Genomic DNA, 24653 nt, shown 5'->3' with positions numbered 1-24653 from the left:
AACAAAGACTAAATGGGCCAGCAAACAAAACTGTCAAGAGCAACAGACCCACCAGGCAAGGGGGGCTAAGGGGCAGGGCTGGGAATCTGCCAAGTAATCTTGGTGCCTGTCCCACTGAATTCTGGCTCCTTCCATATAAAATGGAGGAAACAGCAATATCAACTTCTGAAAGCTACTACAGAATTAATGAGATGGCCTGTAGAAAACACTCAGCTCTCAGTTCAGTTTTATCCCAAATAGTAAGAAACAGATATTTCATCAAAGATCTATTATATCTAAGGTTTAAAAAGTCCCCTGGGCCCAACCATGTGAACCTGCCACATGGCCAATGCCACCACCAAGATGGCTGCAATTCTGGATGCCACCAGAAGGCACAAGGTCAAGGCCCCAAAATGCTTTCCCCCATGCCCAGTCACACAGAAACAAACCCTGACATCATTTATATGGCCCTGAAGAGTTTGCAACTTCCCCTTCAAGAGAACGAGACAGGAGTGTGTTGCAGGGCAGGTGTGGGGAGGCTGGTTGTGCAGAAGGGAGAAACACAGGGAGACAGAGACATGAAACAGGGAGAACAGAGAGTCACTGCAAAAGCTTTGGGTCCCCCCCCATACTGGTCCAGGTCCCACCCAGGTTTCAACCTTGTCTTCCCAGTGCCCCCAAAATGGTAGCAATGATTTCAGTCTCCCATCCCTTCTACTCTTTTTCCAGGGAAGATGTGAATGAACAGTCATGAGCCCAAAGTCATTCTGGAGTCTAGAGCAGAAACACAGATCTAAAAGCCAGCACCTGTTCACTAAAGGCTGGATTCAGTGGTGCTGGGATATTTGGGGCACTTAGCAAATACTAGCTAAAACCCTACCTGCTCCAGCCTGGGAGAGGCCTATGGATGCGCGTGTCATGCTCCTTTTTCTGAGGCCTTCGGACCTCAATTCTCTGCCAATGGAATGCTCAGAAGAAACTGAGAACCAGTCCTCAAGTAGTTGCCTAATCCTAAGCCACTTCTCTAGATTTTCCTTGCCACGCTTATTTTACTTCTTCCCACACTGACACTGTAATATCACACTAGCCTGATATAAGTAAAAACTTAAAATAGGTTAGAAAGACAGGGATAATCATGTATTTTTCTGACATTTGGGATTTAAAATATATTTTAGTGGTTCTCAAATATTAAACTGGGTATTCTAGCAAGTATCTGAATGCTACCATATTTTGTGTCAATGGTATGTTCCTTTAAAAACCTAAAACACTTGCAGAAAACTACAGCTACCAAGGTCAGCTACATAACCACTAGTTCAAAAAGTAAAGCCATTAAATTATACCCCAAGGAGGCCCAATCTCTAGGACTCCTGCTGAAATAGTAACGTTTGCACTAATCAATATAAATTACGATCGATCAATTATAAGCAACCTTTTTTGTCTTCCCCTGAATACTAACCTCCTCAAGAAGTCGAGTAACAGCACCTATGTCATTGTATGTCTTAGTCATCTGGCCAACTCTTTCAGCACATAAAACTGTAAGAAACAGAAGTCACAGTGAGACTGTGGTGCCACAACCCCACCCAACAAATGGTACATGTAAAACACTGGCCCTGAAATTGTCTCTGCTTATTAGGCATGAAGGATAATGGATTTTGCTGGGTTCAACCCACACTGTACTCAGCACCCCAGGGGTCTCATGCCCCAGTTCCATTGAGGAAGCCCAGGTTTGTGACAAGGAGAGTTGTCATGGAGTTCCTATGAAGCCCTGACTTCAAGGTGAGGTCTGGTGGTGGCAATGAAATAGGGTCTGGCCCCATACAGACTCAGCAAATTGAAGTGAATGGGGAGGAGGTCAGCAGCACAGCTCCCATTAATCAATTTCCATAATTCCCATAGGATCCAGAGCCTATTGACTGGACAGATTCACATGGAGAGAACGGGAGCTTTCAGGAAGCAGCAATTGGTTTAATTACTGAACAACAACCTTAAACTGGTAATTTCCTAATAGCACAGGCCCCTTCTTCCCAAATGGCCTCAATTCTAAGCCTACGCAACCAGCGTTCATACCAGGAAACTAGGGTGATACATATATATTTTTAAAAACACTACTACTATTGTTGCTGTTGCTGCTACACACACACACACACACACACACTGTGGTTTCATTACACATACACTTCACTGTGGTCACAGAGGGGGCTCACAAGCTGCTTTAGGACTATGTGTCTTTGTTCTCCTTCTAATGAAGAAAAGGGTTGTGCAAGGAAAGAAGTGTGCCAAAAAACAAAACAAAACAAAAAACAAAAAACTCAGAGTTGTTTTATTTTAAATCAGTGGCAAAGAATTGATTTGCAGTTCAACAAACACAGAGAAGGTAGCACAGGTTTTCTTCTACAGGGGACAGAGTGAATGTAAATGGATTCAGGGCCAAAGTGCAAATTTCTTAAACCTTGTCACTTTGGTGCTAAATAAAACTTCTTAGTAATGCTTCATAACTAAAACACTGGAGAATAATTCTGTTAGGAGTGGATGCTTTCTTAGTGGTCCAGCCCATTCAGTAATAGCCCATGCAAGGCATTAGGAATTAAAGTGTATTAGTAACTCATATTCAGGGGCATTACTAATGGCAAACTGTAACTGGAATTCAATAGGTCTTTAAATATTTTATTAAATGCAAGTAGAGATCATCCTAGCAAATGAGCTCAGAGAAATCTGAGCTGTTGCAATGATTTTCTAGCTTAAGGAGGAACCTTGAAATCTGGTCCTGAATCTGAAACCGACCAGACTGAGTCCTCCAAGCCAGGAGCCTGGCCCTCTGCCCCCTGCCCTCCATTCAGCACTTCCATGGCAGGATACCTCCTGCCTGCTGCAGGGATACTCATGGCCTGAGCCATTTCCCTTTCCCTTGCCTCATACAGAGTTGCCAGGGAGAGATTGGCAAAGGATATTTATAAGAGTAGGCTTAAGCCAGAATCTAATTTAATGTAGATGAAGTCCAGCTCCAATTGCCCTAGATAGTCCATCAGCTCCAGGGCACAAGAAATCCTATGTGAAGATTCCTACCACCAGGAGTTAATTTTCCTCCTGCATAGATGTGATGTTCTTCTAGAATAAGTTTCAGAGCTGCTATTTCTCTAGCATTACATTAATCAGAGATTACACTTAAACCTTTAGAGCTCCATTTGTGAACCAAGATCACTGTAATTATTCATACAGCCAGTCACATGTAACCACATGTAGTTGTAAGAAATTAGAGAGGGATCCCGCACACCCTGGAGTCAGGTTCCCTCAATGGTTACATTCTGCAAAATTATCACATGATACTACAACAGGAATACAGCATTGACACAATCCATGCATCTTCCTCAGATTTCCCCAGTTTTACCTACAGTGTGTGTGTGTGTGTGTGTGTGTGTGTGTGTGTGTGTGTGTATGGGACCAGGTGTACATGAAGCTCTGTACAATCTTCAGCCTGTGCATGTATACGTATCTACCACCACAAGGATTCCTTGTGTTACCCTTTTATAAAGCTAATTTCAAAAAGCTTTAAAATACCTTTGCAACAAAAATACACAGCTACACCAATGATCTTGCTAGCATCACTTTATCAGGCACCCACTGACACCACGCACATAGTGAAAGGAGGCTGGGGTGCCCCTTCACACCCCAAATGGCACAACTGTAGCTGGGGGGAAGGAACAGGGTTCAGGCACCCCCATAAGTGCAAGGACCTTTGACTGAATCTAATTAGACAAGTCAGAGGTATAAGTGAAAACCTACTGCCTATTCTATTGCAAGGAAGTGTGTTATTATTCCAGTTATAGTTTTAAAAGTACATATTATACCAATTTGGGGGGAGAGAGAAGCGTATAAATTTATAGTATTCAGTAAAAAAATTAAAGATAGCCACAAAGAAGCTGACATTTGGATACATTCACAAATTTTAATTTTCTTTTTATTCTACAATAACCATTGGGGGGATTACTTTAAATACTTTTCAGGGAAAATATATAGTCAGCCACAATATAAGGTTCTAGGGTAGTCTCCAAGCTTACTTTTAAGAGAAATTTATACCAGAAGCAATAGAACTTTTTTTTTAACAATTGACAGATAATAAGTGTACACCTTCATGGGGGTACAGTGTGGTGTCTTGTGCCTTTCTACATCATGTAGGGGTCAATTCAGAGTGCTTAGGTTATCCATCTGAGCAGATCCCACTGAGAATACGTCTATGGCCAGGTCATTCATAACCCTCTGTGTGGATTCTCTCTAGTAATCCTCAGAGCAATATCATGGGGTGGGCACTTTCACCAAACCATTTTACAAATGGAGAACTGTGGCCCAGAAAAAGGAAATAACTCGCTCAATGCCATACAGCTAGCAAGGGCAAATGCAAAACAAGAACAGTGTCCCCAGCAGGAGCATGGCTAACACCTATCGTGCCCCTATGCTGTCTCTCAGGACATGATAGTCCTTCTGATTGAACCTTCATAGCAACCCTGCATGGCAGGTGGACTTCTAGCGGTGACTCCATAGATGTCAAGAACACAATGTCACAGAGAATGGGGAGAATAGGGCTGCACTGCAGGGACTGATCCTAGGCCTAGGCCAGTCTGACAGAGAGCCACAAAGGACACAAGAGAGAGGCCAGGCTGGAACCAGTCAACAGTGCTCAGGATGTGTGTGAACAGAGTAAGAAGCGCTGATGGTATTGGGGGAGGAAGAGTCTTGACTTTGAGGCTTAGATTTTTACAGGAGACAAAGGCCAGGAGGCCTGGGCAGGTCTCTTAATGGCTGAGTCTTGGGTTTCCTCTTCCAAGAAGTAAGGGGGCAGGGCTAAGACCAATGAGGCAGGGAAAATAAGAAACCAAGCCATTACAGTGTAAGATAAGTACAGGCTGTGCTTTTTAAGCACCAAATTTCTAGACACTAAACCTACAACAAACCGTGGGCAAGTTTTTCTCTCTGTAGGAATGGTGTTTCAAATGGAAGCTCCTTTTCTGACCCAGAGAGCACTACCAAGTAAACTCACTTCCAATGCCCCCAAACAAAACAAAAAAAGAAGATAAAGGAACAGCCCCAAACCTCCATAAAAACTAACACATTAACATTATGGTCTAAATCCTAGAAAAAGAAATTAAACGTACCCTGTCTAGGTCATCAAGTAGCCACGTGACACACTTATGTAGCCTCTAGTACTAGTGAACTCACACCTAAACGGCATTCATTATCATCACCAGGCTCTATGCCCAATGAGTCAGGTCACCTGCCCTCCTGGGGTGCAAGGGAAACAGGAAAGCCAAGGAGAGGTGTCTGGGGGTTCAAGGCCTGGGGAGCCTCTCTACAGAATTTTTATCACAGGACAATGAAAAGCCACTGCAGGGTTTTTCAAAGGGAAAGTGTGAGGTTTGTATTTCAGAAAAAATTTTGATCTCATTGGGGAGCCATGGGGGAGGGGATGCAAGGCAATTTACAGTGACCAGAGTCCTGACTGCTGGACTAATCCAGGAAGGTTCTGGCTGGCAGTGGAATAGAGAGAAGTGGGCTCTTTCCCTGAGATATCTGTGAGTTCAGATAAAGCAGGAGGTGAATCACAAAGCACAGGATCTGCACCTCTTGCCAGAGGAGGGGAACAAGAGCAGTCTACCTCCTAGGTTTGATGTCCCCCTTTCAGATGGGCACATGACAAGTCAGAAGCAACATGGAACTTGCCCAGTGAAACCAAGGGCTTTGTGAAAGTCATATCACTGCAGGATGATGTGCCAGGCCCACAGGGCTGACCACAACCCATAGTGGCAGGACCCCTCCTTTCCTCCCGCCAGCATCACAACTGGGTGCCACTGGGGCAGAATCCACTTTGAAATGAGGCGAGAATCAAGTGCTCATTTTGGGGAAGGCAGACAGAGGAAGGTATCACGAGGGCAAGGTGGAATGAGTAGGCCTGGGCTGACTGATCAGAGGGAGGGAGATGTGTGTTTGGGCTGTCACGGCTAACTGGGTTGCGGGGGCACCATTCTGAGAGGTGTTTTAGTCCAAAATCCAGTAGTGCAACTTGGATGAAAATTAAACCACGCCCCAAACAAATTGGAGAATAAATGCTGGCACCCATTTTCCACCTTCTACTCACTGGCATGAGATGATAGTCAAAAAAATTCTCAAGTATCTATGTGGGCAGGCCCTGAGTAGGAACAAGTCCCTGTTCCAGGCAAAGGAACCCTGGCCAGTAGGAAGCTCAGGAGTAACTGGGGGTGAGGGCCCGGGTGCAAACCCACAAGGGAAGAAAACAACAGTGATGGGGAGACACTGAGGTGCAGGGTGGGAGCCGTGGGAGGGCTGTCTGCAGCAGCCAGAGCTGAGACCCAAGCAGGGAACTTCAGGTTTTGTCTCCAGCAATATGTTTTCCTAAGGGACCTCAGCTCCATGTCACATGTCACATTAACAGGCCTGATAAGCCCCCTTGACGCTTCCACCAACCCTATTTGTGGTCTTTAAGAAATATTAGAAAATCTCACTCCTCGTTCATTTTGGTAGAAGGAGCAAATAGCTCTCATCACCTCTTTTTCTTTTTAATTGTTCTAATTTGTTATACTCCTCTCATCTCTTAAGCTAGTTCAGATAATTCAGTTTCTCCCATTAATGTCAGTGTGATACATCTATATATTTCTGAAGTGAATAAATAAGTCAATAATTTACTCACCATACCTAAATGTATATGTTGTGTGTCTTTGTGTAAAAAAATAAAAACACCTCTGACCCTGCCTCCTCCTAACTCTAAGACCCAGAAGCCATATCCACAAATATTCTTGACTGTCCATATATTTACATTTGGGGTTGTTTGTATTCTGTTTGGCTTATAGGGTCATTACTTTCATTAAAAAAGATTTTCAATTTGTTTTTTAGAATCCAAATACTATCTAATAATTTTTCCTTCTATCATCTGTACCCTAGAATTTGTTTCAATTTATTAATTTTATTATTACAGAAAATTTTGTTTTCTATAGTTTTTAATTATAAAAAACACATGCATATTGAATAAACTTTCAAAATATATATACGCCCCTAGGATTTCTGATATGCCCAGTCAAGGCAGAACTGGTAATTAGGTGTCAGAAAAATGAGTACGCCAAGCACAGTAGCGCACACCTGTAATCCCAGCGGCTCAGGAAGCTGCGGCAGGAGAATCTCAAGTTCAAGGCCAGCCTCAGCAAAACCCAGGCACTAAGCAACTCAGTGAGACCCTGTCTCTAAATAAAACACAAAAAAGAGCTGGGGTGTGGTTCAGTAGTTGAGTGCCCCTGAGTTCAATCCCTGGTATCTAAAGAAAGAAAGAAAGAAAAATGAAAAGTCCACAAGGCAGTGGAAGGGCCCTCTCTCACTATGACCAGCAGCAGCAGTTTTCAAGATGAAAAAGTATCATTCTGTGTGGCCCTGGACACTCAGGGAAGGCAACTTACTACTTACTGTCTGCCCTGTCACAAGGTGGAGGGTGGAGGTTCAGAACCTGAGAGCCCAGCTGAAAAGCCTCCCATAAAATCCTACATGAGTCACCATTCAAGCCAAGTTTCCAGGCATTACAAAATAGATGTCCTTTAAACTCCTGTCTCTGTGCTTTTGAATTTAACTAGATACTACATAGATAAGCATCTTCATTTTTGCACAAACTTAATCCGGTAACTTAATTGCTTAAAAAAAATCAAACCATAAATAAATCTAAATGCTAAACAATTGTCAACTGTACCTATGACTCCTTGGAAGTTAACAAAGGAAAAAGAAAAGTCAGGCCAAATCAAGTCTCTTGACCACAGCTGTCAGAAATTAGCCAAGGGATGGGAGACACCACCAAGAACCTTGGCTCCTTCCTGCCTTGTGTTTTTGTGGGGAGTGTTGGAGTCTCTGCAGATGAAAATTGTGAATCACAAAGATGAATGTCCTTCCTTCAAAGGTGGTGACTCAGAAATGTAACAAGGATGACAGCACTGGGTCAATTCATCTTTTTCAGGGTCTGTCCCCTTATCACACAGAGCTTTGCAGCATGTGGATCTGGGAGATCCAGGAAGAGTAAAGGGTAACTATCTGGGGCATATGGTGACCACAGACCCTTGCTCCCAGGGCCCTGAGTAGAGAGCTTCCCATTCTAGGGCCAACTGAGATGGGCGATTCCACAAACTCAGGCTCACCTTCAAGACTACGGTAGGGGAGTGGGGAGGCAAGATCAGCTCAATGTCTTTTCTAGATTCATCTAGACTCCTCTGGAAGAATTAATGACATTCTGTTAGGGTTTACTTGGTTAATCACTTTGAAAAATTCCAATTTGAACATGTGTAAGCTAGAAAGAAAGTGACATATATGCCTTCATTGAAGTAATTCAAGTCAAAAGGCTGGTCTATCAAGTGTTGTCTGGAATCCTGAAAGTTTTCTGGGCTTCTCTCCCTCTCTCAGTGCAACCCACAGGTAACAGATTCTGTCATTTGCTTTCACAATAACCCAGAACTCACAATTCCCCTAGCACTGCCCAGGTCATAAACTCAAATGGGGAGTTAAGGAAGCCTCCATGAAGAAGGTGACACCAGAGGTCAGGTGCTGGATAGGCAGCTCATTATAGAGTCACACTGGTGCAAAAGGCCGAGCTGGCTGAATTAAGGTGAAAGTACAGAGTGTCCAGAAGGGCTCCTCCTATACTCTGCTGGACACCAGGCAAAGGAGGTACCTGGCTGTGGTCCCCTGACAGGTGTCCAACAGACAGTTTGTAATTACTTGGATTTGAACTTGAGCAGAGAGGGAAGCTCCCAGAGAATGTGTTCTAGAATGTTCTTCAGGTTTCCTAGGAGATGGGGGCACAACACAAACAGCATATCAGCACACAAAGAAAGAAGCCAGGAGGAGGCATCTCCTGATCCACCTCAGTCCCTTGGCCCCTCCTAGAGCCGAGATGTTATCAAAGCCTGTCTTCTGACTGAATAAGTCTCCAGCAGAATCCAGGCTGGGCCATACTTATAAAAGAAGGACAGAAAGCTCCTGTGTCTCTCTCTGAGAGGTTTCTCTCTACTTCAGGGAAGAAGGACTTCAACTTACAAGTGATGAGCTAGTAAGATGGGTTTCCAGTGAACACTAGAAGCTGCAGTTTACAGAACCAAATGGTTATTCTCTTCCTGACTGGAAAACAAGTGTGGAGTTGGAGCTTGAATAAGACAAACGTTGGCCTCAATTGGAACCTTTGCAGTATACAATTTTTTTCATCCATTCACTCAAATGCTATTTACTGAGATGATTGTGGTCCAGGCAGTGTGCTGCACACCAGAGATGCTGAAATGAGAGCTGAAAGGGACTGACTTCAGGCTTCCTCAGTCAAAGAGCAAAGATTTGGAATCATTTACACTTGGATACCTAGTGACATTTCAAAGTCAACTGTGCATACTTCAACTCATGGATTTCTCCTGAAACTTTATCCACCTAATACCTTCCCCAACTCAACTGATGGACACTCCATCCTTCCAGCTGCTTAGGTCAAAAGCCTTGGGAAGATCTTTGACTCCTCTCACCTTCCATCTAATCCTCAGCAAACCTCTTTGTCAGATTGGCTTCAAAATGCATTTAGAATTAACCCTCTCTTCACCTCTTTCTCCACCACCACCTGGAACAGAGCCACCAACTATCCGTCTCCTGGATTATTGTGCTAGCCCCCCAATTTATATGACTGCCTCTACTCTAGAGTTTATATGCATAATCATAGCAATGTGCTAGGGTCTTTGTTTCTAAACAGGCCTCAGGGCCATAGTTTATCATCAAGGTTTCTTTCCTTCACTGCATTTTTGATCCTGGAAAGCCCATCTAATAGGCCTGGCCACATATGGCTTGGATCTTGCTAAAATGAACATTTTCATTACTCTCACAAAGAATTCTACCAACGGAGGACAAAGTTGAACTAGGTGCTGGAGGAATGAGTCACAATTATCAACCAGTAGGAAGGACTGGCTTTTTTTCAACAGAGAGAATATGGGAAATTGCTTTAGAAGAAAATGGAAGATTAGAAAAGCAAAAGGGAACGTTGGGAAAACATAGTGCTGATAACCACAGGAATCAGAGCCCCCAATTCTGTAAGACTTGGGGAGCAAAGGAAACAGGTTAGAATTAAATAAACTGAGAAGGCCATAGGAGGGGGTACTGAGCAGGTGAACCCAGAGCTCTGAGGGGAGGGTGCATCTGCACTTCCCTCCCTGAGCAGGAGGAAGGAGTGTTGTGGTGAGGCAGGTCTAGGATGAGGGAGAGCCATGTTGTTGCCAGGGTGGAGAAGCGCTGCTGAGGGAGACAGCTCACAGGCAGGAAGAAACAGGTCTCTTGCTTCTCCTTCTGGCCTCAGGGGTCTCCCTATCTGCAGCACCTGACACAGAAGCCTCAGCAGGGTATATAATGGTGAATTCAGAGCTAAAAGACAGAAACTTAATAATTAGATTGATTTTTTTGTGAAAACAATGCCACATATTTCCTTTGCTCCCCCAGTCCTACAGAATTAAGGGCTCTGATTCCCGTGGTTATGAGTACTATTGCTTTACCAATTTTCCCTTTTGCTTTTTCAATCTTCCATCCCCTACTTAAACAATTCCACAGTTAACACTACAATGCACCCAGAGGTCCCAGTTCATCAAGTCAGGGTCAATAAGGACAACATGTGGCCTGGACATCTCCTATAGATCCTGCACTTCTGTTTGAAGAAAACCATGCATTTATGTTTCTTTGCATGAGGGGTGGCTGTATCATCAAGCGGAAATGTTCACTGATGATGTTTGTTTTGAGGTTAAGTAAGAGAAGAAGGGCCCATCCCAAGGCATCAACTTCTCCCCACTGCTCTGTGCCATCAAAAGGATTTTTCTAGAAGCAAAAATAACAAATTATGTTCAAAAGCTTGATCATTTAACCAGAAATTCATTATATTTAACAAAAAGTGCTTTATACCATAGAAGTCCCCACACCAGCCTTACCTGAAGAATGGTCTGAAGAATCAGTCTGCAAACTGTCCACAATGAGATAAGAATGGAAATTGAGAGTAAATGGTTAGATGCCTTTTGGACAATTAACATTCTCATGAAGTCCAAGCACATGACCAAGCATGTGGGTCCCCTCAAGTGTCATGGAACACTTGGGTTGAGTTGCAGGTGGCATGAGCCACTAACTAATGATCACATTACAACAAGTGATGCTTTAAGGTTTGTTTGGCAATCTTTAGTTAAGGAAAACTCCATGAAGAAGGTGACACCAGAGGTCAGGTGCTGGATAGTCACCTCATTATAGAGTCACACTGGTGCAAAAGGCCAAGCTGGCTGAATTAAGGTGAAAGTACAGAGTGTCCAAAAGGGCTCCTCCTATTCTGTGCTGGACACCAGGCAAGGGAGGCACCTGGCTGTGGTCCCCTGACAAGTGTCCAACAGACAGTCTGTAATTACTTGGATTTGAACTTGAGCAGAGAGGGAAGCTCCCAGAGAACTTGTTCTAGAATGTTCTTCAGGTTTCCTAGGAGATGGGGGCACAACACAAACAGCATATCCACACAAAAAGAAAGAAGCAAGGAAGGGGCATCTCCTGCTCCACCGCAGTCCCTCGGCCCCTCCTAGAGCTGAGATGTTGTCAAAGCCCTGTCTTCTGACTGAATAAGTCTCCAGCAGAATCCAGGCTGGGCCACACTTATAAAAGAAGGACAGAAAACTCCTGTGTCTCTCTCTGAGAGGTTTCTCTCTACTTCAGGGAAGAAGGACTTCAACTTACAAGTGATGAGCTAGTAATATGGGTTTCCAATGAACACTATAAGCTGCAGTTTACAGAACCAAATGGTTATTCTCTTCCTGACTGGAAAACAAGTGTGGAATTGGAGCTTGAATAAGACAAACTTTGGCCTCAATTGGAACCTCTGCAGTATACAATTTTTTTTTCATCCATTCACTCAAATGCTATTTTCTGAGATGATTGTGGTCCAGGCACTGTGCTGTGCACCAGAGATGCTGAAATGAGAGCTGAAAGGGACTGACATCTGGCTTCCTCATTCTAGGGGGAAGTGATAAATCAAGTCAAAGAGCAAAGATTTGGAATTATTTGCACTTGGACACCTAGTGACATTTCAAATCAACTGTGCATACTTCAACTCATGGATTTCTCCTGAAACTTTATCCACCTAATACCTTCCCCAACTCAACTGATGGCAACTCCATCCTTCCAGCTGCTTAGGTCAAAAGCCCTGGGACGATCTTTGACTCCTCTCACCTTCCATCTAATCCTCAGCAAACCTCTTTGTCAGATTGGCTTCAAAATGCATTTAGAATTAACCCTCTCTTCACCTCTTTCTCCACCACCACCTGGAACAGAGCCACCAACTATCCGTCTCCTGGATTATTGTGCTAGCCCCCCAATTGATATGACTGCCTCTACTCTAGAGTTTATATGCATAATCATAGCAAATGTGCTAAGGTCCTTGTTTCTAAACAGGCCTCAGGGCCATGGTTTATCATCAGGATTTCCTTCCTTCACTGTATTTGCGTCCCTGAGGAGCCCATCTAATAGGCCTGGCCACATATGGTTTGGATCTTGCTAAAATGAAAATTTTCATTACTCTCACAAAGAATTCTGACCAACGGAGGACTAAGTTGAACTAGGTGCTGGAGGAATGAGTCACAATTATCAACCAGTAGGAAGAACTGGCCCTTTTTCAACAGAGAGAATATGAGGAATTGCTTAAGAAGGGGATGGAAGATTGAAAAAGCAAAAGGGAACATTGGGAAAACATAGTGCTGATAACCACAGGAATCAGAGCCCCCACTTCTGTAAGACTTGGGGAGCAAAGGAAACAGGTTAGAATAAAATAAACTGAGAAGGCTGGAGGAGTGAGTCCTGAGCAGGTGAACCCAGAGCTCTGAGGGGAGGGTGCGTCTCCACTTCCCTCCCTGAGCAGGAGGAAAGAGTGTTGTGGTGAGGCAGGTCTAGGATGAGGGAGAGCCATGTTGTTGCCAGGGTGGAGAAGCGCTGCTGAGGGAGACAGCTCACAGGCAGGAAGAAACAGGTCTCCTTCTTCTCCTCCTGCCCTCAGGGGTCTACCTATCTGCAGCACCTGACACAGAAGCCTCAGCAGGGTATATAATGGTGAATTCAGAGCTAAGAGACAGTAACTTAATAATTAGATTGATGTTTTATTGTCTAAACAATGCCACATATTTCCTTTGCTCTTCCAGTCCTACAGAATTGAGGGCTCTGATTCCCGTGGTTATCAGTACTATTGCTTTATCAATTTTCCCTTTTGCTTTTTCAATCTTCCATCCCCTACTTAAACAATTCCACAGTTAACACTACAATGCACCCACAGGTTCTAGTTCATCAAGTCAGGGTCAAGAAGGACAAGATGTAGCCTAAAGATCTCCTATAGATCCTACACTTCTGTTTGAAGAAAACCATGCATTTATGTTTCTTTGCATGAGGGGTGGCAGAATCATCAAGCGGAAATGTTCACTGATGATGTTTTTTTTGAGGTTAAGAAAGAGAAGAAGGGCCCATCCCAAGGCATCAACTTCTCCCCAATGCTCTGTGCCATGAGGGGGATTTTTCTAGAAGCAAAAATAACAAATTTTGTTCAAAAGCTTCATCATTTAACCAGAAATTCATTATATTTAACAAAAAGGTGCTTTATACGTTAGAAGTCCCCACACCAGCACTACCTGAAAAATGGTCTGAGGGCTCACATCAGTCTGCAAACTGTCCACAATGAGATAAGAATGGAAATTGAGAGTATATGGTCAGATGCATTTTGGACAATTAACATTGTCATGAAGTCCAAGAACATGACCAAGCATGTGGGTCCGTTCAAGTGTCATGGAACACCTGGGTTGAGTTGCAGGTGGCATGAGCCACTAACTAATGACCACATTACAACAAGTGATGCTTTAAGGTTTGTTTGGCAATATTTAGCCAAAAATGCCTAAAAATCTGAGCAACTAAAAGTGTATATTTAATTTTCTAATTTATTTCTTTTACCATGAAGTTATTTTTTATCCAAGCCTTTCAAAATTTAAAGCTTAACATTATCATCTAACTTGGAGGCATAAAAATTTGCATTGTGTATTCTTCAGCCTGAATTACAGGCTGGAAAAAAAACCCCATTGGAAATTTTTTGTCAAGAAATGAGATATATCAGCTTCAATCTGGAGTGTTAGTAAAAGAGAGCTGAGAAGCTTATACATTATCCCTTGTAAATAGGAAAGTTATTAACCTGAGCTAGCTGAAAAACAAATGAAAAGAAACATACTCATTTATTATATTATAAACCTTAATATTGATAAAACAGTATTCATTCAAAAGCAGGTCTAAGTGTTTAGTACAGAAAATCACCACTTACCTATCTTTTTACTATTTGGTTAGTTATACCTGCAGAACTACGAAAGTTGAATTTAACAATGAGTCTCCATACTAAATGCCCTAGGCACATTTTCAATGAATAATGGGTACTGTCTTCATAATGCTTTTAGTTTTCCCTATGTTTGTTCCTATATTTTAAAATGCAATTTAATGTCTGTTGATTCCAATTAAAATTTGATATTATATTATATTTTAGTTTCCTTTGCTTTGCATTTTATTTTTTCTCATAATTTGGTGTTATGGTATTTTATAAAAATATTGACTCATGATGAATTGATAAAAATGGAAAATATGACCAACCAGTTATCACTGAGAGTTGAGAAGTGGCACTCTATATGTCTGTAAAGCCCCAGAGGCTTGGCTGGCTGTTGATATCTGGCTGAGCCCTCCCTCTTCATCCCTGGGACAATTATGGTGGGTCGGGATTCCATCCTTGACAGCACAGCCACTGACAGGGACCAGGGGCTAGACCACAGCTGATGGGCTATGGGGCCTACTTACCTGGTTCCTAAGCCCATTTTTACACTGGTGTTCCTGATGGGTGGGTCCTCTCTCTCTGAGTACATAAAGTGGTCTGATCAGTCCATGGTTTTTCATATTCCTTTGTTATTCAACCTACTGCTTTAAAATACATTCAAATAAAAAAGGTGTAAGTTACTTGCAGAGAGTCCGGACACACTAGGGTGAGGGGAAATTGAGAACATAACCAGCGCTCTCACAGTCAGAGGACAAATGGTTTTGAAATCATGGGACCGAAGCTGGCTCTTCAGGGACTTCCTCAAAGAAGCCTTGGTGGACATAAGGTTAAACTCACTCAACTGAAGCTCACATCTTTAGCTGGGAGGGAGGGCACAGAATGACAATATCATGTATAGAGGATGTTATCCTTCCACAAATATCCTGAACAGGTGGTCATGGAACACCTTGCTGGGCAGTGTTCCCAGATTAGAATAAATAAGTTATCTGCTTGGATTGCAATGCCACAGACACACAGACTGGAGTTGGAAGGGTATTTGCTTAAAATACGGCACACAAGGGTAATAAATAAAAGTTCACAACTTAATCGGCTACAGCAACAAGACCAGGCTCTCTTGTGGGCGTGTGTTTTTTTTCATAAACACCTCTAATCTCTCCCTGAGCACAAAAGGAGGCACAAGGAGACTAAGGGCTTTGGGGGGAAGAAACTATCTCACTGTGACCATCCTGTTTTGAAACAAGAGGGCAAATGTGTGGGCACTGAATGGCGACCCCATGAGTAAGAGTGGGTTGCCCATTTCAGAGCAAGAGCTTGAGCCAGCAGAAGGCCGATGCCCGATTCCTGCCCTGACCAGGTGGGTACGGTTTAGCTGGGTTTCTTCTCCTTTACCTTTACGGTTGACAAATTTCTTGAAGGAGTCTTTTTCCTATCCCTTTTCCTGCTGTTAGAGTTGTCTTGGGTCTGGCCTTCAATTAACCTGCTTGTGACACTGGGTCCCAGATATAAGCTGCTCTCTCATTAGCAACTCGGTGTGTTTGAAATTTGCATTTTGGTGTCATGGAACCAAACAGACAACACACACTGCCGGTACCATGGCTTCCCTGCGTGTATGTATAAAAAAAAAAAAATGGAAAAAATAAAACAAAACGTCACACAGAACACAGAGGGACTGCTGAACAAAGCTGTGGGAGTGTGAATACATTCTCTTCCGGGTCAACCCTGTGGCCTGACAGCTGATTACAAAACACAGGATGACTTCAAGTTGTAGGCATGAAAAGAAAAGATCACACCTAGGAAAGGGAAACAACTGTCCACTGAGGCAGAGTAGTGACGGTCTTGAAGAAGCTGGGCCACCCTTAAAAGAAAGAAAAGCTCTCGATTGTGAAAAGCTATGCCAGGTGCCTGTGGCCAGGATGGAGGCCCCTTAGGCTCTTAGGGTGGGCGAGGCATCCAAGGACACCCCGGGGCGCCAGATGCAGTATGACCTGGGCCACTTGACAGCCCCTGGGGTGCGGTGGGGAGCTGTCAGACATGGGATTCACTGGTTCCTATCCATGGGATAAGAACACACTTGGGAGTTTCAGTGCTTCTCAAAAGGAAAGAAGAAAGGACACCACCATTCCCAGACTCCACAGGTGAAGTCCTCATCATAGGACAGCGCGGGGGTACTTCCTGTGGGACTGGAAGTAAGGGCGGGGCAGACACAGGGTCTCCAAGTCCTATGTACACACTTTACAAAGTTCCACTCTTCCCCCGTTAGGCACAAGGTTGATTTGTCTAGCTCAGGAGGTGGACAGGGACGGGAAGAGGGGGAGAGTGCGCTGCAGGGGGCAGGGGAGGCAGGGAACAGGGTGGAGAATGCACATCTCCTCCGGGGCACAGGCCCCCCAACCTCACCGCAAGCTAGTTTGTTTGGGGAGCTTAGCACCCATCAAGATGCCCGAGGTGAGAGTCACAGGGGCTTTCATCTGCATGCTGGATCCCACCATGGTGGGGAAGCTGTGATTCCGTCGGATGCCACTGTTGAGCTGCAGTCCACCCATGGCACTGGTGACGGTGGGACATCCAAGAGGCAGGCCCTTGGGTACCAGGCCTCCAGGAACAAGGGCTTGTGCTGGCCCTGGGGGCCCACAGAGGAGAGGTCCCTGATCTTCAGTCAAGGTGGGGACATGGGCTCGCCCTGAGTTCACCACTTTGGCCACCCCAAACCTCCTGACTTTGTCCACGAGGTTGAGGTTGGAGACGGACACGTCCGTCTGGCTCTCGCTGCTCCTGACATTCTTCTTTTCTCTCACCTCCCTCAGGATGGAGCTGGCTGGCTTGGAAGCCAGGAAGTTGTCATAGGGAGGGCTCGTGCACTTGAACTCAAAGGAAGGCGGGGAGGACATGGGCGTCTGCATAGGCGAGTTCAGAGGGGTAGAGGGGATCATAGCCATCTTGGGAGTGTAGGAGTGCAGGAGGGAGCCCCGGGCAGCCCTGTCCCAGCTCTGTGGGTCATACACAGCCGCAGAAATGCCCCGCTCCTTGAGCAGCCACACCAGCCCCAGGGATGTGCTCATGGTGGTTGTGGACTCCCGGATGTTAGTGAAGGACTCGGCCAGGCTCAGTCTCCGTGGAGTGCACGGCGTGGCCACTGGTGTGGACTTCAAGTGGCTAGTGCTGCCACAAGCTGGAGTCGGGGCCGAGTTAAGGCTGAAAGGAAAAGATGACAGGTTACCCATCAGAAATGCGGTGATCACCAGTGGAAGGGTCAGTGGTCATTCCATAGGGTTGGACCTGGGACATAATAGGAGGACTCCCTGCAATGGGAGCCCCAGACACCTCTGTCCACATCTGTTTCTTCCCCTCACCCATGGAGGCTTGGGAATCCCTTAAGTAGGGCCCTGGTGTGGGTTGATGGAAGATGCATGTGATTCTCTTTGCTCTCCTCTGCTGGATGGTGTAACTGTTCCCTTTGCAGACCAAGAAACAGCTCCAAGTTTAGGTGGCTTCTTAGTCACACCTGGGTATTAAGTGGATAACCCAGATTTAAAGTCTGAGTGACCCCATTGCTCTCAGATGGGGAAAGAAGTTCATTGGCAAAGAGGCCTTCCTCCCCCACCAAATCCACTCAAATCCCAGTGTTCCCTCCTAATCCCTACTTCTCCCTCAGGCAAGACACTAACCAGAAGTATGGGATACAATGGCTTATTTTAGAAATGGCAAAAATGGCCCCAGGGCTGGGCCAAGGCCATGTGGCCAGCACCTCAGCCTCCTGACCATAGGACAGAGCTCTCTCCTCTGCACCTTGTTGCCCCTCACCACCTTCACATGCTGTCCAAACCCATTTTGATGAGCGGAGTTATGGGGTCAGTGGAAGGAAGCCATGCCCTGTATTGTGGGACCTTCATTTACAGAGTTTCCCAGCTTCAGGCTCCTGAGTGACTAAAGGAAAGCTGAAAGATCCTTCCTTCACTCAGTGTCCTGCTGAGGACCCCTAGGGGCCCAGCAGACAAAGAATTCTTCAGGAGGGGAAGCAGAGAAAAGGCTTCTGGGTCTGCTTATGAAAACAAGGAAGACTGATTTTTAACAGCTGCTCCAGAGATTGGAAGCAGGGCAAACAGGCAGGAGCCCTGTCCTGCTTCTGAATGTGCTGCCAAGGGCAAAGGAGTACCTCCTTCCAAATGTCTCCTGGGACCTGCCCTCCGATTTGGCAGGGGCAGGTCAGGTGAGTGTCTCCAGCCTGGCCAGGGGAGGCCCAAATACCATGGGCAGAGCACCAAGCACATAGAGGGAAGGTAGGGGACCCCTTCTGGAGCAGGTCCCTGGAGTGACCAAAGGGGCCCTTCCTGGGAAACAGTTCAACTGGAAATACAGGCTGGAAACACCATGTGGCTCCACACTCAGGTGACCTCCCCACTGGCCAATCAGCAAGGGCAGTGACCACAGAACAGGGCCATCTCCCACAAGCTAAGGAGGGAGTAAGCTGGCCGATCAGGAGTACTCTGAGGAATGTGAGATTAGAAACCACAGCATATTCCTGTGGTTAAAAATGTGGATTTTGTAAAGGCACAGGGAGAATTTTACTAATGATGTATCATTAAGACAGGGTAAAAAAAAAAAATTCTAGACTTAAAACCTTGTGTGACCATCCTCAGGGAAATTTCATTGTGTTTCTGGCTACCTTTCTTTCCAACTCTGGTAAGAAAGCCCTTCCATACTCCTGACTTCCTATGGTTTTCCTGGTCCGGGACACAGCTGGGTGGTCTTCCAGATGAAGATCTACTTGGGTGCAGTCTGCATTCTGAGGCTGTAGTTAGAAAGGGCATCTAGTTGCCCTGCACCAGCCTTCACTGGGGAGCTGAGTTCTGTGGCTTTAAAGACAGCCTCTTCCAAACACAGAGCCACAGGATGGGAAAACCAGGTTCTTCTGGGCCACAGGGGAGATGGAGAAGACAGAACTAATATTTAGAGATCCACAGGATGAGACCTTCAGGTAAGGCCTGTAATAGCGCTGGCACTCGATTTGCTGGGGCAGTTTAGAGAGTTAGGGGTGTGGACGGTCAAGGCTCTGTTAGCCAGGCACAACCACAGAGACACATCCAAGCCTCAGTCCCCGGGTTAGTGGCGGCCACGCGTGCACACACAGCTCTTTCCATGTGACCTGCCAGGGCAGGCACTACTGGCCGTGTGCTCACCCCCTGCCTCGCCCGTGGGCTCAGACTCTCTGCCCTACATCTCCTCTCAGCTCAGCGGGGCACAGGGCTGCTTCGTGGTCCTCCTCACATGACCTGCGGAGAATTATTCATAGTTTAAGGTGCTCCTGGGGATGGTTGCTCCCTCTAAGCTGGCCCTTCTCACCTCCCTCCCTTTCAGCCTTACCTTCCATAAACCTCAGAATCTTGCTTGACTGCACCAGAGGGAACGGCTGAGGGGAGCATTCTGTTATGTTGGGGAGACCACTTTCCCTTTCACTGGAAGGTGTGGAGGGAAGTTGTGCAGCTGATCAAGCCAAACAGACCAACCCACTACATACAAGGCCTCTTGCCAGATGCTGCACTAGAAGGAATTGACCATGCTGGGCTCTGGCTTGGTCTTGGAGTTTTATCATTTGGGTCATTATAGTCTGACTGTGGTACATGGTTCCTGGGGCCTGTTCCAGAGGTACAAGGGCTTCCACAGAGCTCCGTAACTCCACCATGAAAGAATGCCATGCTCTACTGGCAAGCTCTGGGGCAAACATCCAGCAGATTTGGCAGCAGGTCTGTTGGATTTCAATTGTTCGCCTGTTCAGGAAGGGCCTGAGAGTAATTCCAGGGCCAAGAAAAGGACAATGAAAGGTGGGTTGAGGTTTCTCCATCTGCGCTGCATCTGAATTAACAGGAGCTTCAATTCAAAAGCAAAGTTCTCACTCAGCACAGGTGACTATAAATGCTCCTAAAATGCTCAAGCTGGCTAGAGTTGGCTTTTGAATGAGCTCCTTAACCTCACTTTGCTCCATAGGAAGCATTGCAGGAAAGGGAGTGCCCTGGTTCACCCCACCTCTGCCCACCAGGGGCCAGGGACCCTTACCTTGGTGTGACCCGCGTGAGCTCGTCTGAAGGATGCAGGATGCGACAGGTGGTGAAGGTGAAGGTGGAGTTGGTCTGTGACATGCACTTCCCAGTGTGGTGCACTAAATCGGGGAACAAAACGTATTCCTTGCATCCAAGTATACCATGTTAAAAACAAAACTCCAGCACAGCCCTGAGCAGATGCAAGAAGTGATGAGCTACCTTGTGAACTGGATCTGGGTGAGGAAGGTGGTCCCTCAAAAAAGGACCACATTTTTGAGCACTGGTCTGCAGAACATCGGATCCCAGCTTCCGGCCCAATCCAGACAGGGTTCCTCATCATATTCCTGGGCCAGTAGTGGATCCAGTTCCAGGGGGAGGTACTATTGGGTCTTGGGGGCAAATGTGGTTTTCCTCCACAGAGGTCAGGATCTGCTTTCTTCTTTTGTTGCTTTACATGGGCAAACAGGTGCCAAAACTCGGCCCAGGGGAGGGGATGGAGCGGGCAGGGAGAGGCACTTGGCACCTGGCAGTTAGGCAAGGCATGTGCTGCTCCCTTTTCTGCTCACATAAAAAGGGGCGCGGGAAGCTGGCTCCACTACTGTCCACCTGTGATTGACGTGGTGGGAGGTGGCGATCTCAGCAGCCTCAACAGAAACCTGGCAAGAGTTCCAGAGATCAGGGCCCTCTGGGGTGCCCCAGCTCCAGGACATCATCTGACACACAGTGGTGCAAGTGGCATCACTGCTCCCTCCTTGACACCTCCCTCTGGCTCCTTTCTTGCCATTTCTAGGATGTCTGATTTCAAGTGAAGTCGAGAAAGCAACAAGGGATCCTCAATTTATTTCCTTTTAATGTTCCTACAGGTGGTTGTTGAGGCGGCTGAAGATTGTGGTCTGGAGCAAAGTAAAATCACAGGTATTAAGACCATGCATCAGAAAGCTGGCGAAGGAACAAGTAGTCATGAGACATCATGATTGTAGAGGTCATCCTCATTCATAACTCAAGCATTAGGAGAAAAAAAGAAAAAAAAAAGATTGCACAAAAAAAAGATTGCACAAAAAGCATGCACAATGATGTCCTGGGATGATCCCCCCGACCCTCCCCACCCACCTGTGCCCCTGCAGCAGCTCAGCCCCCAGAGACCTCCTGGGAGAAAACGGATTAGGATCTCAGAGGCCATGAGGAGTCAAAGGCCAGGAAGATTCCAAAGGCTGTGAACTAGAAACTTCTAGCTCCTTATGGGACGTTTTCTCTCGTGTTTGACAAAAAAAAAAAAAAGGCAAACAAAACATAACTGATTGGTGCCCCAAACCCTACAGATCCACACACAGCTGACTGTGTCGGAAAAGAAAACCAGGAACCAGATGAAACAAACAACAAATGATAACCAAAAAAAAAAAAAAAAAATGGGAGGCACATACATTGAAGGAAGTGAGGACAAAGCCAAAGCACAAAAATGGTGAGTGGGGCCAGAGGAGCAAGGCAAGACTGCTATGCCCCAACTGTGGTCTGGTGGGGCTCTGTGTGTCAAAGGAGGCTCCCGTGGCCCCTGGCATGGCAAGCAGCCTCACAGCCACTGGGAGCTCCAGGCAAATGGGAGGGAGAGGGGGAAAAAAAAACATTTAAAATAGCCTTTATGAATCTTTGTTCCTCAAGCAATAAATGAAAAGGTTCAGGAACTCAGATAACTGAGAAATTGTTGCAAGCCAAAAAAAATGGACGAAGCTATGAAGAGAAGGCAACCGAACAATCACGATTCTCTTGCTGCAATAAGGTCTAGAAACAGAAGCAACAGAAGGCCTGGAAAAGCCATCCCAAATATCAGGGATGATGGGTTATTCAGGAAGGAGAGGGGGGAAAAGCAGTCAACAGGTAGAATTAAGACAAAACAGTTGAAAGAGAGAGAACATAAAAAAAAATCAAATAAGGCAAGGCTAAATTTAACATTAGAAATATACCCCCATCGAAACACATGGCCAGAAGATCAAATGAAAAGGTCACAAATGCACACTTTCTCCTCCACCCCATTAAGTATTAGGCCTTTGATCACAACAGGTAGGGTAAGAAGGATGTTTTAGAGATACAGTTGCATCAACAGAAGCAAAACCCATCTTAAACAAATGGGTTTGGGGGATAAGAAAAGGCTGCTAAAAATTCAGAAGTCACCACTCCCCAGAGCAATGGATAGCTTTAGAAGACCAAGGAAGATCAATGAGGGTCAAAAGTGCCAAAGCGGGAGATTCGGCCCCTCCAAAATACCACTGGGATGCCTGGATGCAGGAGCTCTCCTGTGTCACCATGGATGGCCTGGCCGCTGCTGCACCTCCCTTCCTTGGGATGACACAACACAGAGACAGTGAGTCACCTGGGGATGGGCTTGCCAGAGCTCCTTGTGCTTGCCACAGAGAAGCAAAGGGATGCTTGCGACAGCCCTGGGTGCAGGAAGAGAGGAGATTCCCAAACCAAGAGACACGTAAAACCTTCTTCTTGGCAGGCAGCAGGGGCTCAGGGTGAGGGTTCACTCCGGAAGTCACCAAGACTATTTCACACACCAAAGCCCCTGCCCCTCTAAAGTTCTTTTCAGAAAATGGTAATGTGGGTTCATCTCATGCTGCTCACTTTGGGGACACGAAGGACAGGACTTCTTAGAATTAATGCTTTCTCTACTTAAATTCTTCCTTAATGTGCAGGGATTACAATGTATTAATTTACATTTACCAATAAAGAGCCCCAGACTTTTCTTATGTTCAATTGCTATTCCTCTCCTTGAATTCTGATGCTGATACAGAATTTGGTAAGTTTTAAACTCAATTAATTCTTGATTATTCAAACTCTTCTACGCTGGCAAAATGTAGGTAGTGGGCTTGCAGGTTTTTTTCTTCTGAAAACAGATCACACATAAGCACACGTCTTTGGCGAGCAGCAGGTTCACACACTGAGGGCTTTCTAAGGCTGACAGTCACCCTTCTCTCCTGTTCTCTGATGCAAGCCTGGTGCGTTTTCTGCCTGGAGTGGTCCACTTGGTAAGTGGCGCTGACTGCCCATGCTCCATGATGCCTGGTCCTGACTGGAGAACTGAGTAACTGGGATTCTTTGGCTGCCACCAGTGGTAGTAACACAGCAGTAGACTTGCCATATAAATCTGGATGGCTGCTGCCTTGTGAAGCAATCAGGCCTCCTGAAGACTCAGGCTAGAAAGCCCACTGCCTCTCTACAGCCCAAAACAGAGGAGAGGAACACACACAAGGCTGGGGATGCTCTGGTGGAGCCAGAGTCTCCACAACAGCTGAAGGACAACTCCATCTGCTTGCCCACAAAACACATTGACTCATACATTTTAATCAGTCCCAGTGGCGCTCCCCTCCCATCCTCTGGGAAGGGCAAATTTGAAACGTGCTAGGTTCAACAAAAGTTTTTTGCTCTCTAAAAGCCATCACAGAATCCAGTCCTTCAAAGAGCCCTGCATGAGACACAGAGCTATTGAAGAGAGCAACATTCACTGAGTGTGTCTCTAGGGAGATGCAGCACACACCCAGCTACTTCAAGAGAGGTCTTTGAGATGGAGAAATACTGGCCATGCCATGCACCCAAACCAATTTTTTAAAGGCACATAAATAATTTCTAAATATACCTGTGGTGCAAATTTCTTTTCAAATGCATCTCAGAATCTTGAAAACAGGGACCCTGTCTTTGTGGTGCACAGAGGCCTTCTATTTTCTCTTTTCCACTCTTCATGGAAAGGACCAACTTGTGTGAAATGAAGGAAATGATCTTGAACCTTTTTTCCTTTTCTTAACCTGACCATGTAGTGTTGAAGCTGCTGTCAGGACTTGGGTCTTTGTAATTTCTATAAATTCATAACCAACATACGCATACACTCCTCCCTGCACCGCCTATTCCAGTAGCTGCCACATTAAGGGTGGCACCCAGGGGCCAGGCTTTTCTATCCAAGCAAAAACAAAGCTACTGTCAGTAAAAGCCACTGTCAACCCAACTTAAAGGCACGACTTGAACTAAGCCCTAAGAATATCAGTACATCTTTTTAAAATGCTTGGCTTGTAATGACTTTGAATTTTGCTTAAGGGGAAGAGAAGGGGAGAAGAAGGATATCTCCCTGCCTGTCAGCTACATGAGAAATAGCTCCCTTTCCATTAACCTCTCCCCCCCCACACAAAAAAGGAAAAGCAATGCCTTAGAATTTTTGCCTAAAATACTAAAATACCAGGGCATAGAAAAATGCTTTAAAGATTTTCCTGTCACTTCATTATATAACT

General features: G+C 45.6%; 3 protein-coding genes across 4 annotated transcripts in view; all 3 read right to left on the bottom strand.

Annotated features, from left to right (window-relative positions):
* LOC144373502 (trafficking kinesin-binding protein 1-like) overlaps nt 1–1532 on the bottom strand; it is a 51887-nt gene extending 50355 nt beyond the window's left edge. The window contains exon 1 of one of the 2 annotated variants that reach the window (XM_078036549.1): nt 1436–1532. In XM_078036549.1, the coding sequence (XP_077892675.1) occupies nt 1436–1486 (51 nt within the window). In that variant the 5' untranslated portion in view covers nt 1487–1532. The remainder of the gene's footprint in view (nt 1–1435) is intronic. The other variant, XM_078036550.1, reaches the window with a different exon arrangement.
* Nucleotides 1533–15536: 14004 nt separating this feature from the next.
* LOC144373504 (trafficking kinesin-binding protein 1-like) lies at nt 15537–23069 on the bottom strand. Its single transcript, XM_078036552.1, has 3 exons — nt 22639–23069; nt 20396–20498; nt 15537–17536 (listed from the first exon to the last, which is right to left on the bottom strand). The coding sequence occupies exons 2-3, from the start codon at nt 20476–20478 to the stop codon at nt 16738–16740; spliced, it is 882 nt and encodes a 293-aa protein (XP_077892678.1). The 5' UTR covers nt 20479–20498; nt 22639–23069; the 3' UTR covers nt 15537–16737.
* Nucleotides 21222–24653, bottom strand: part of LOC144373505 (trafficking kinesin-binding protein 1-like) — a 64836-nt gene continuing 61404 nt past the window's right edge. The window contains exon 8 of the mRNA XM_078036555.1: nt 21222–21272. Coding sequence (XP_077892681.1) covers nt 21237–21272 — 36 coding nt within the window. The 3' untranslated portion in view covers nt 21222–21236. The remainder of the gene's footprint in view (nt 21273–24653) is intronic.

Source organism: Ictidomys tridecemlineatus, unplaced genomic scaffold (assembly GCF_052094955.1).
Source record: "Ictidomys tridecemlineatus isolate mIctTri1 unplaced genomic scaffold, mIctTri1.hap1 Scaffold_419, whole genome shotgun sequence".
Taxonomy (NCBI): domain Eukaryota; kingdom Metazoa; phylum Chordata; class Mammalia; order Rodentia; family Sciuridae; genus Ictidomys; species Ictidomys tridecemlineatus.
The sequence above is the reverse complement of the archived record's forward strand: the minus strand, read 5'-3'. Positions and strand labels throughout refer to the sequence as shown.

Bases quoted from the DNA above. Each gene is read 5' to 3' on its own strand.
- LOC144373504 (XM_078036552.1), bottom strand. From the start codon at position 20,478: ATGTCACAGACCAACTCCACCTTCACCTTCACCACCTGTCGCATCCTG. The intron at 17,537-20,395 runs GTAAGGGTCCCT...TTTTCCTTTCAG, and splicing joins CTCACGCGGGTCACACCAAG to CCTTAACTCGGCCCCGACTC.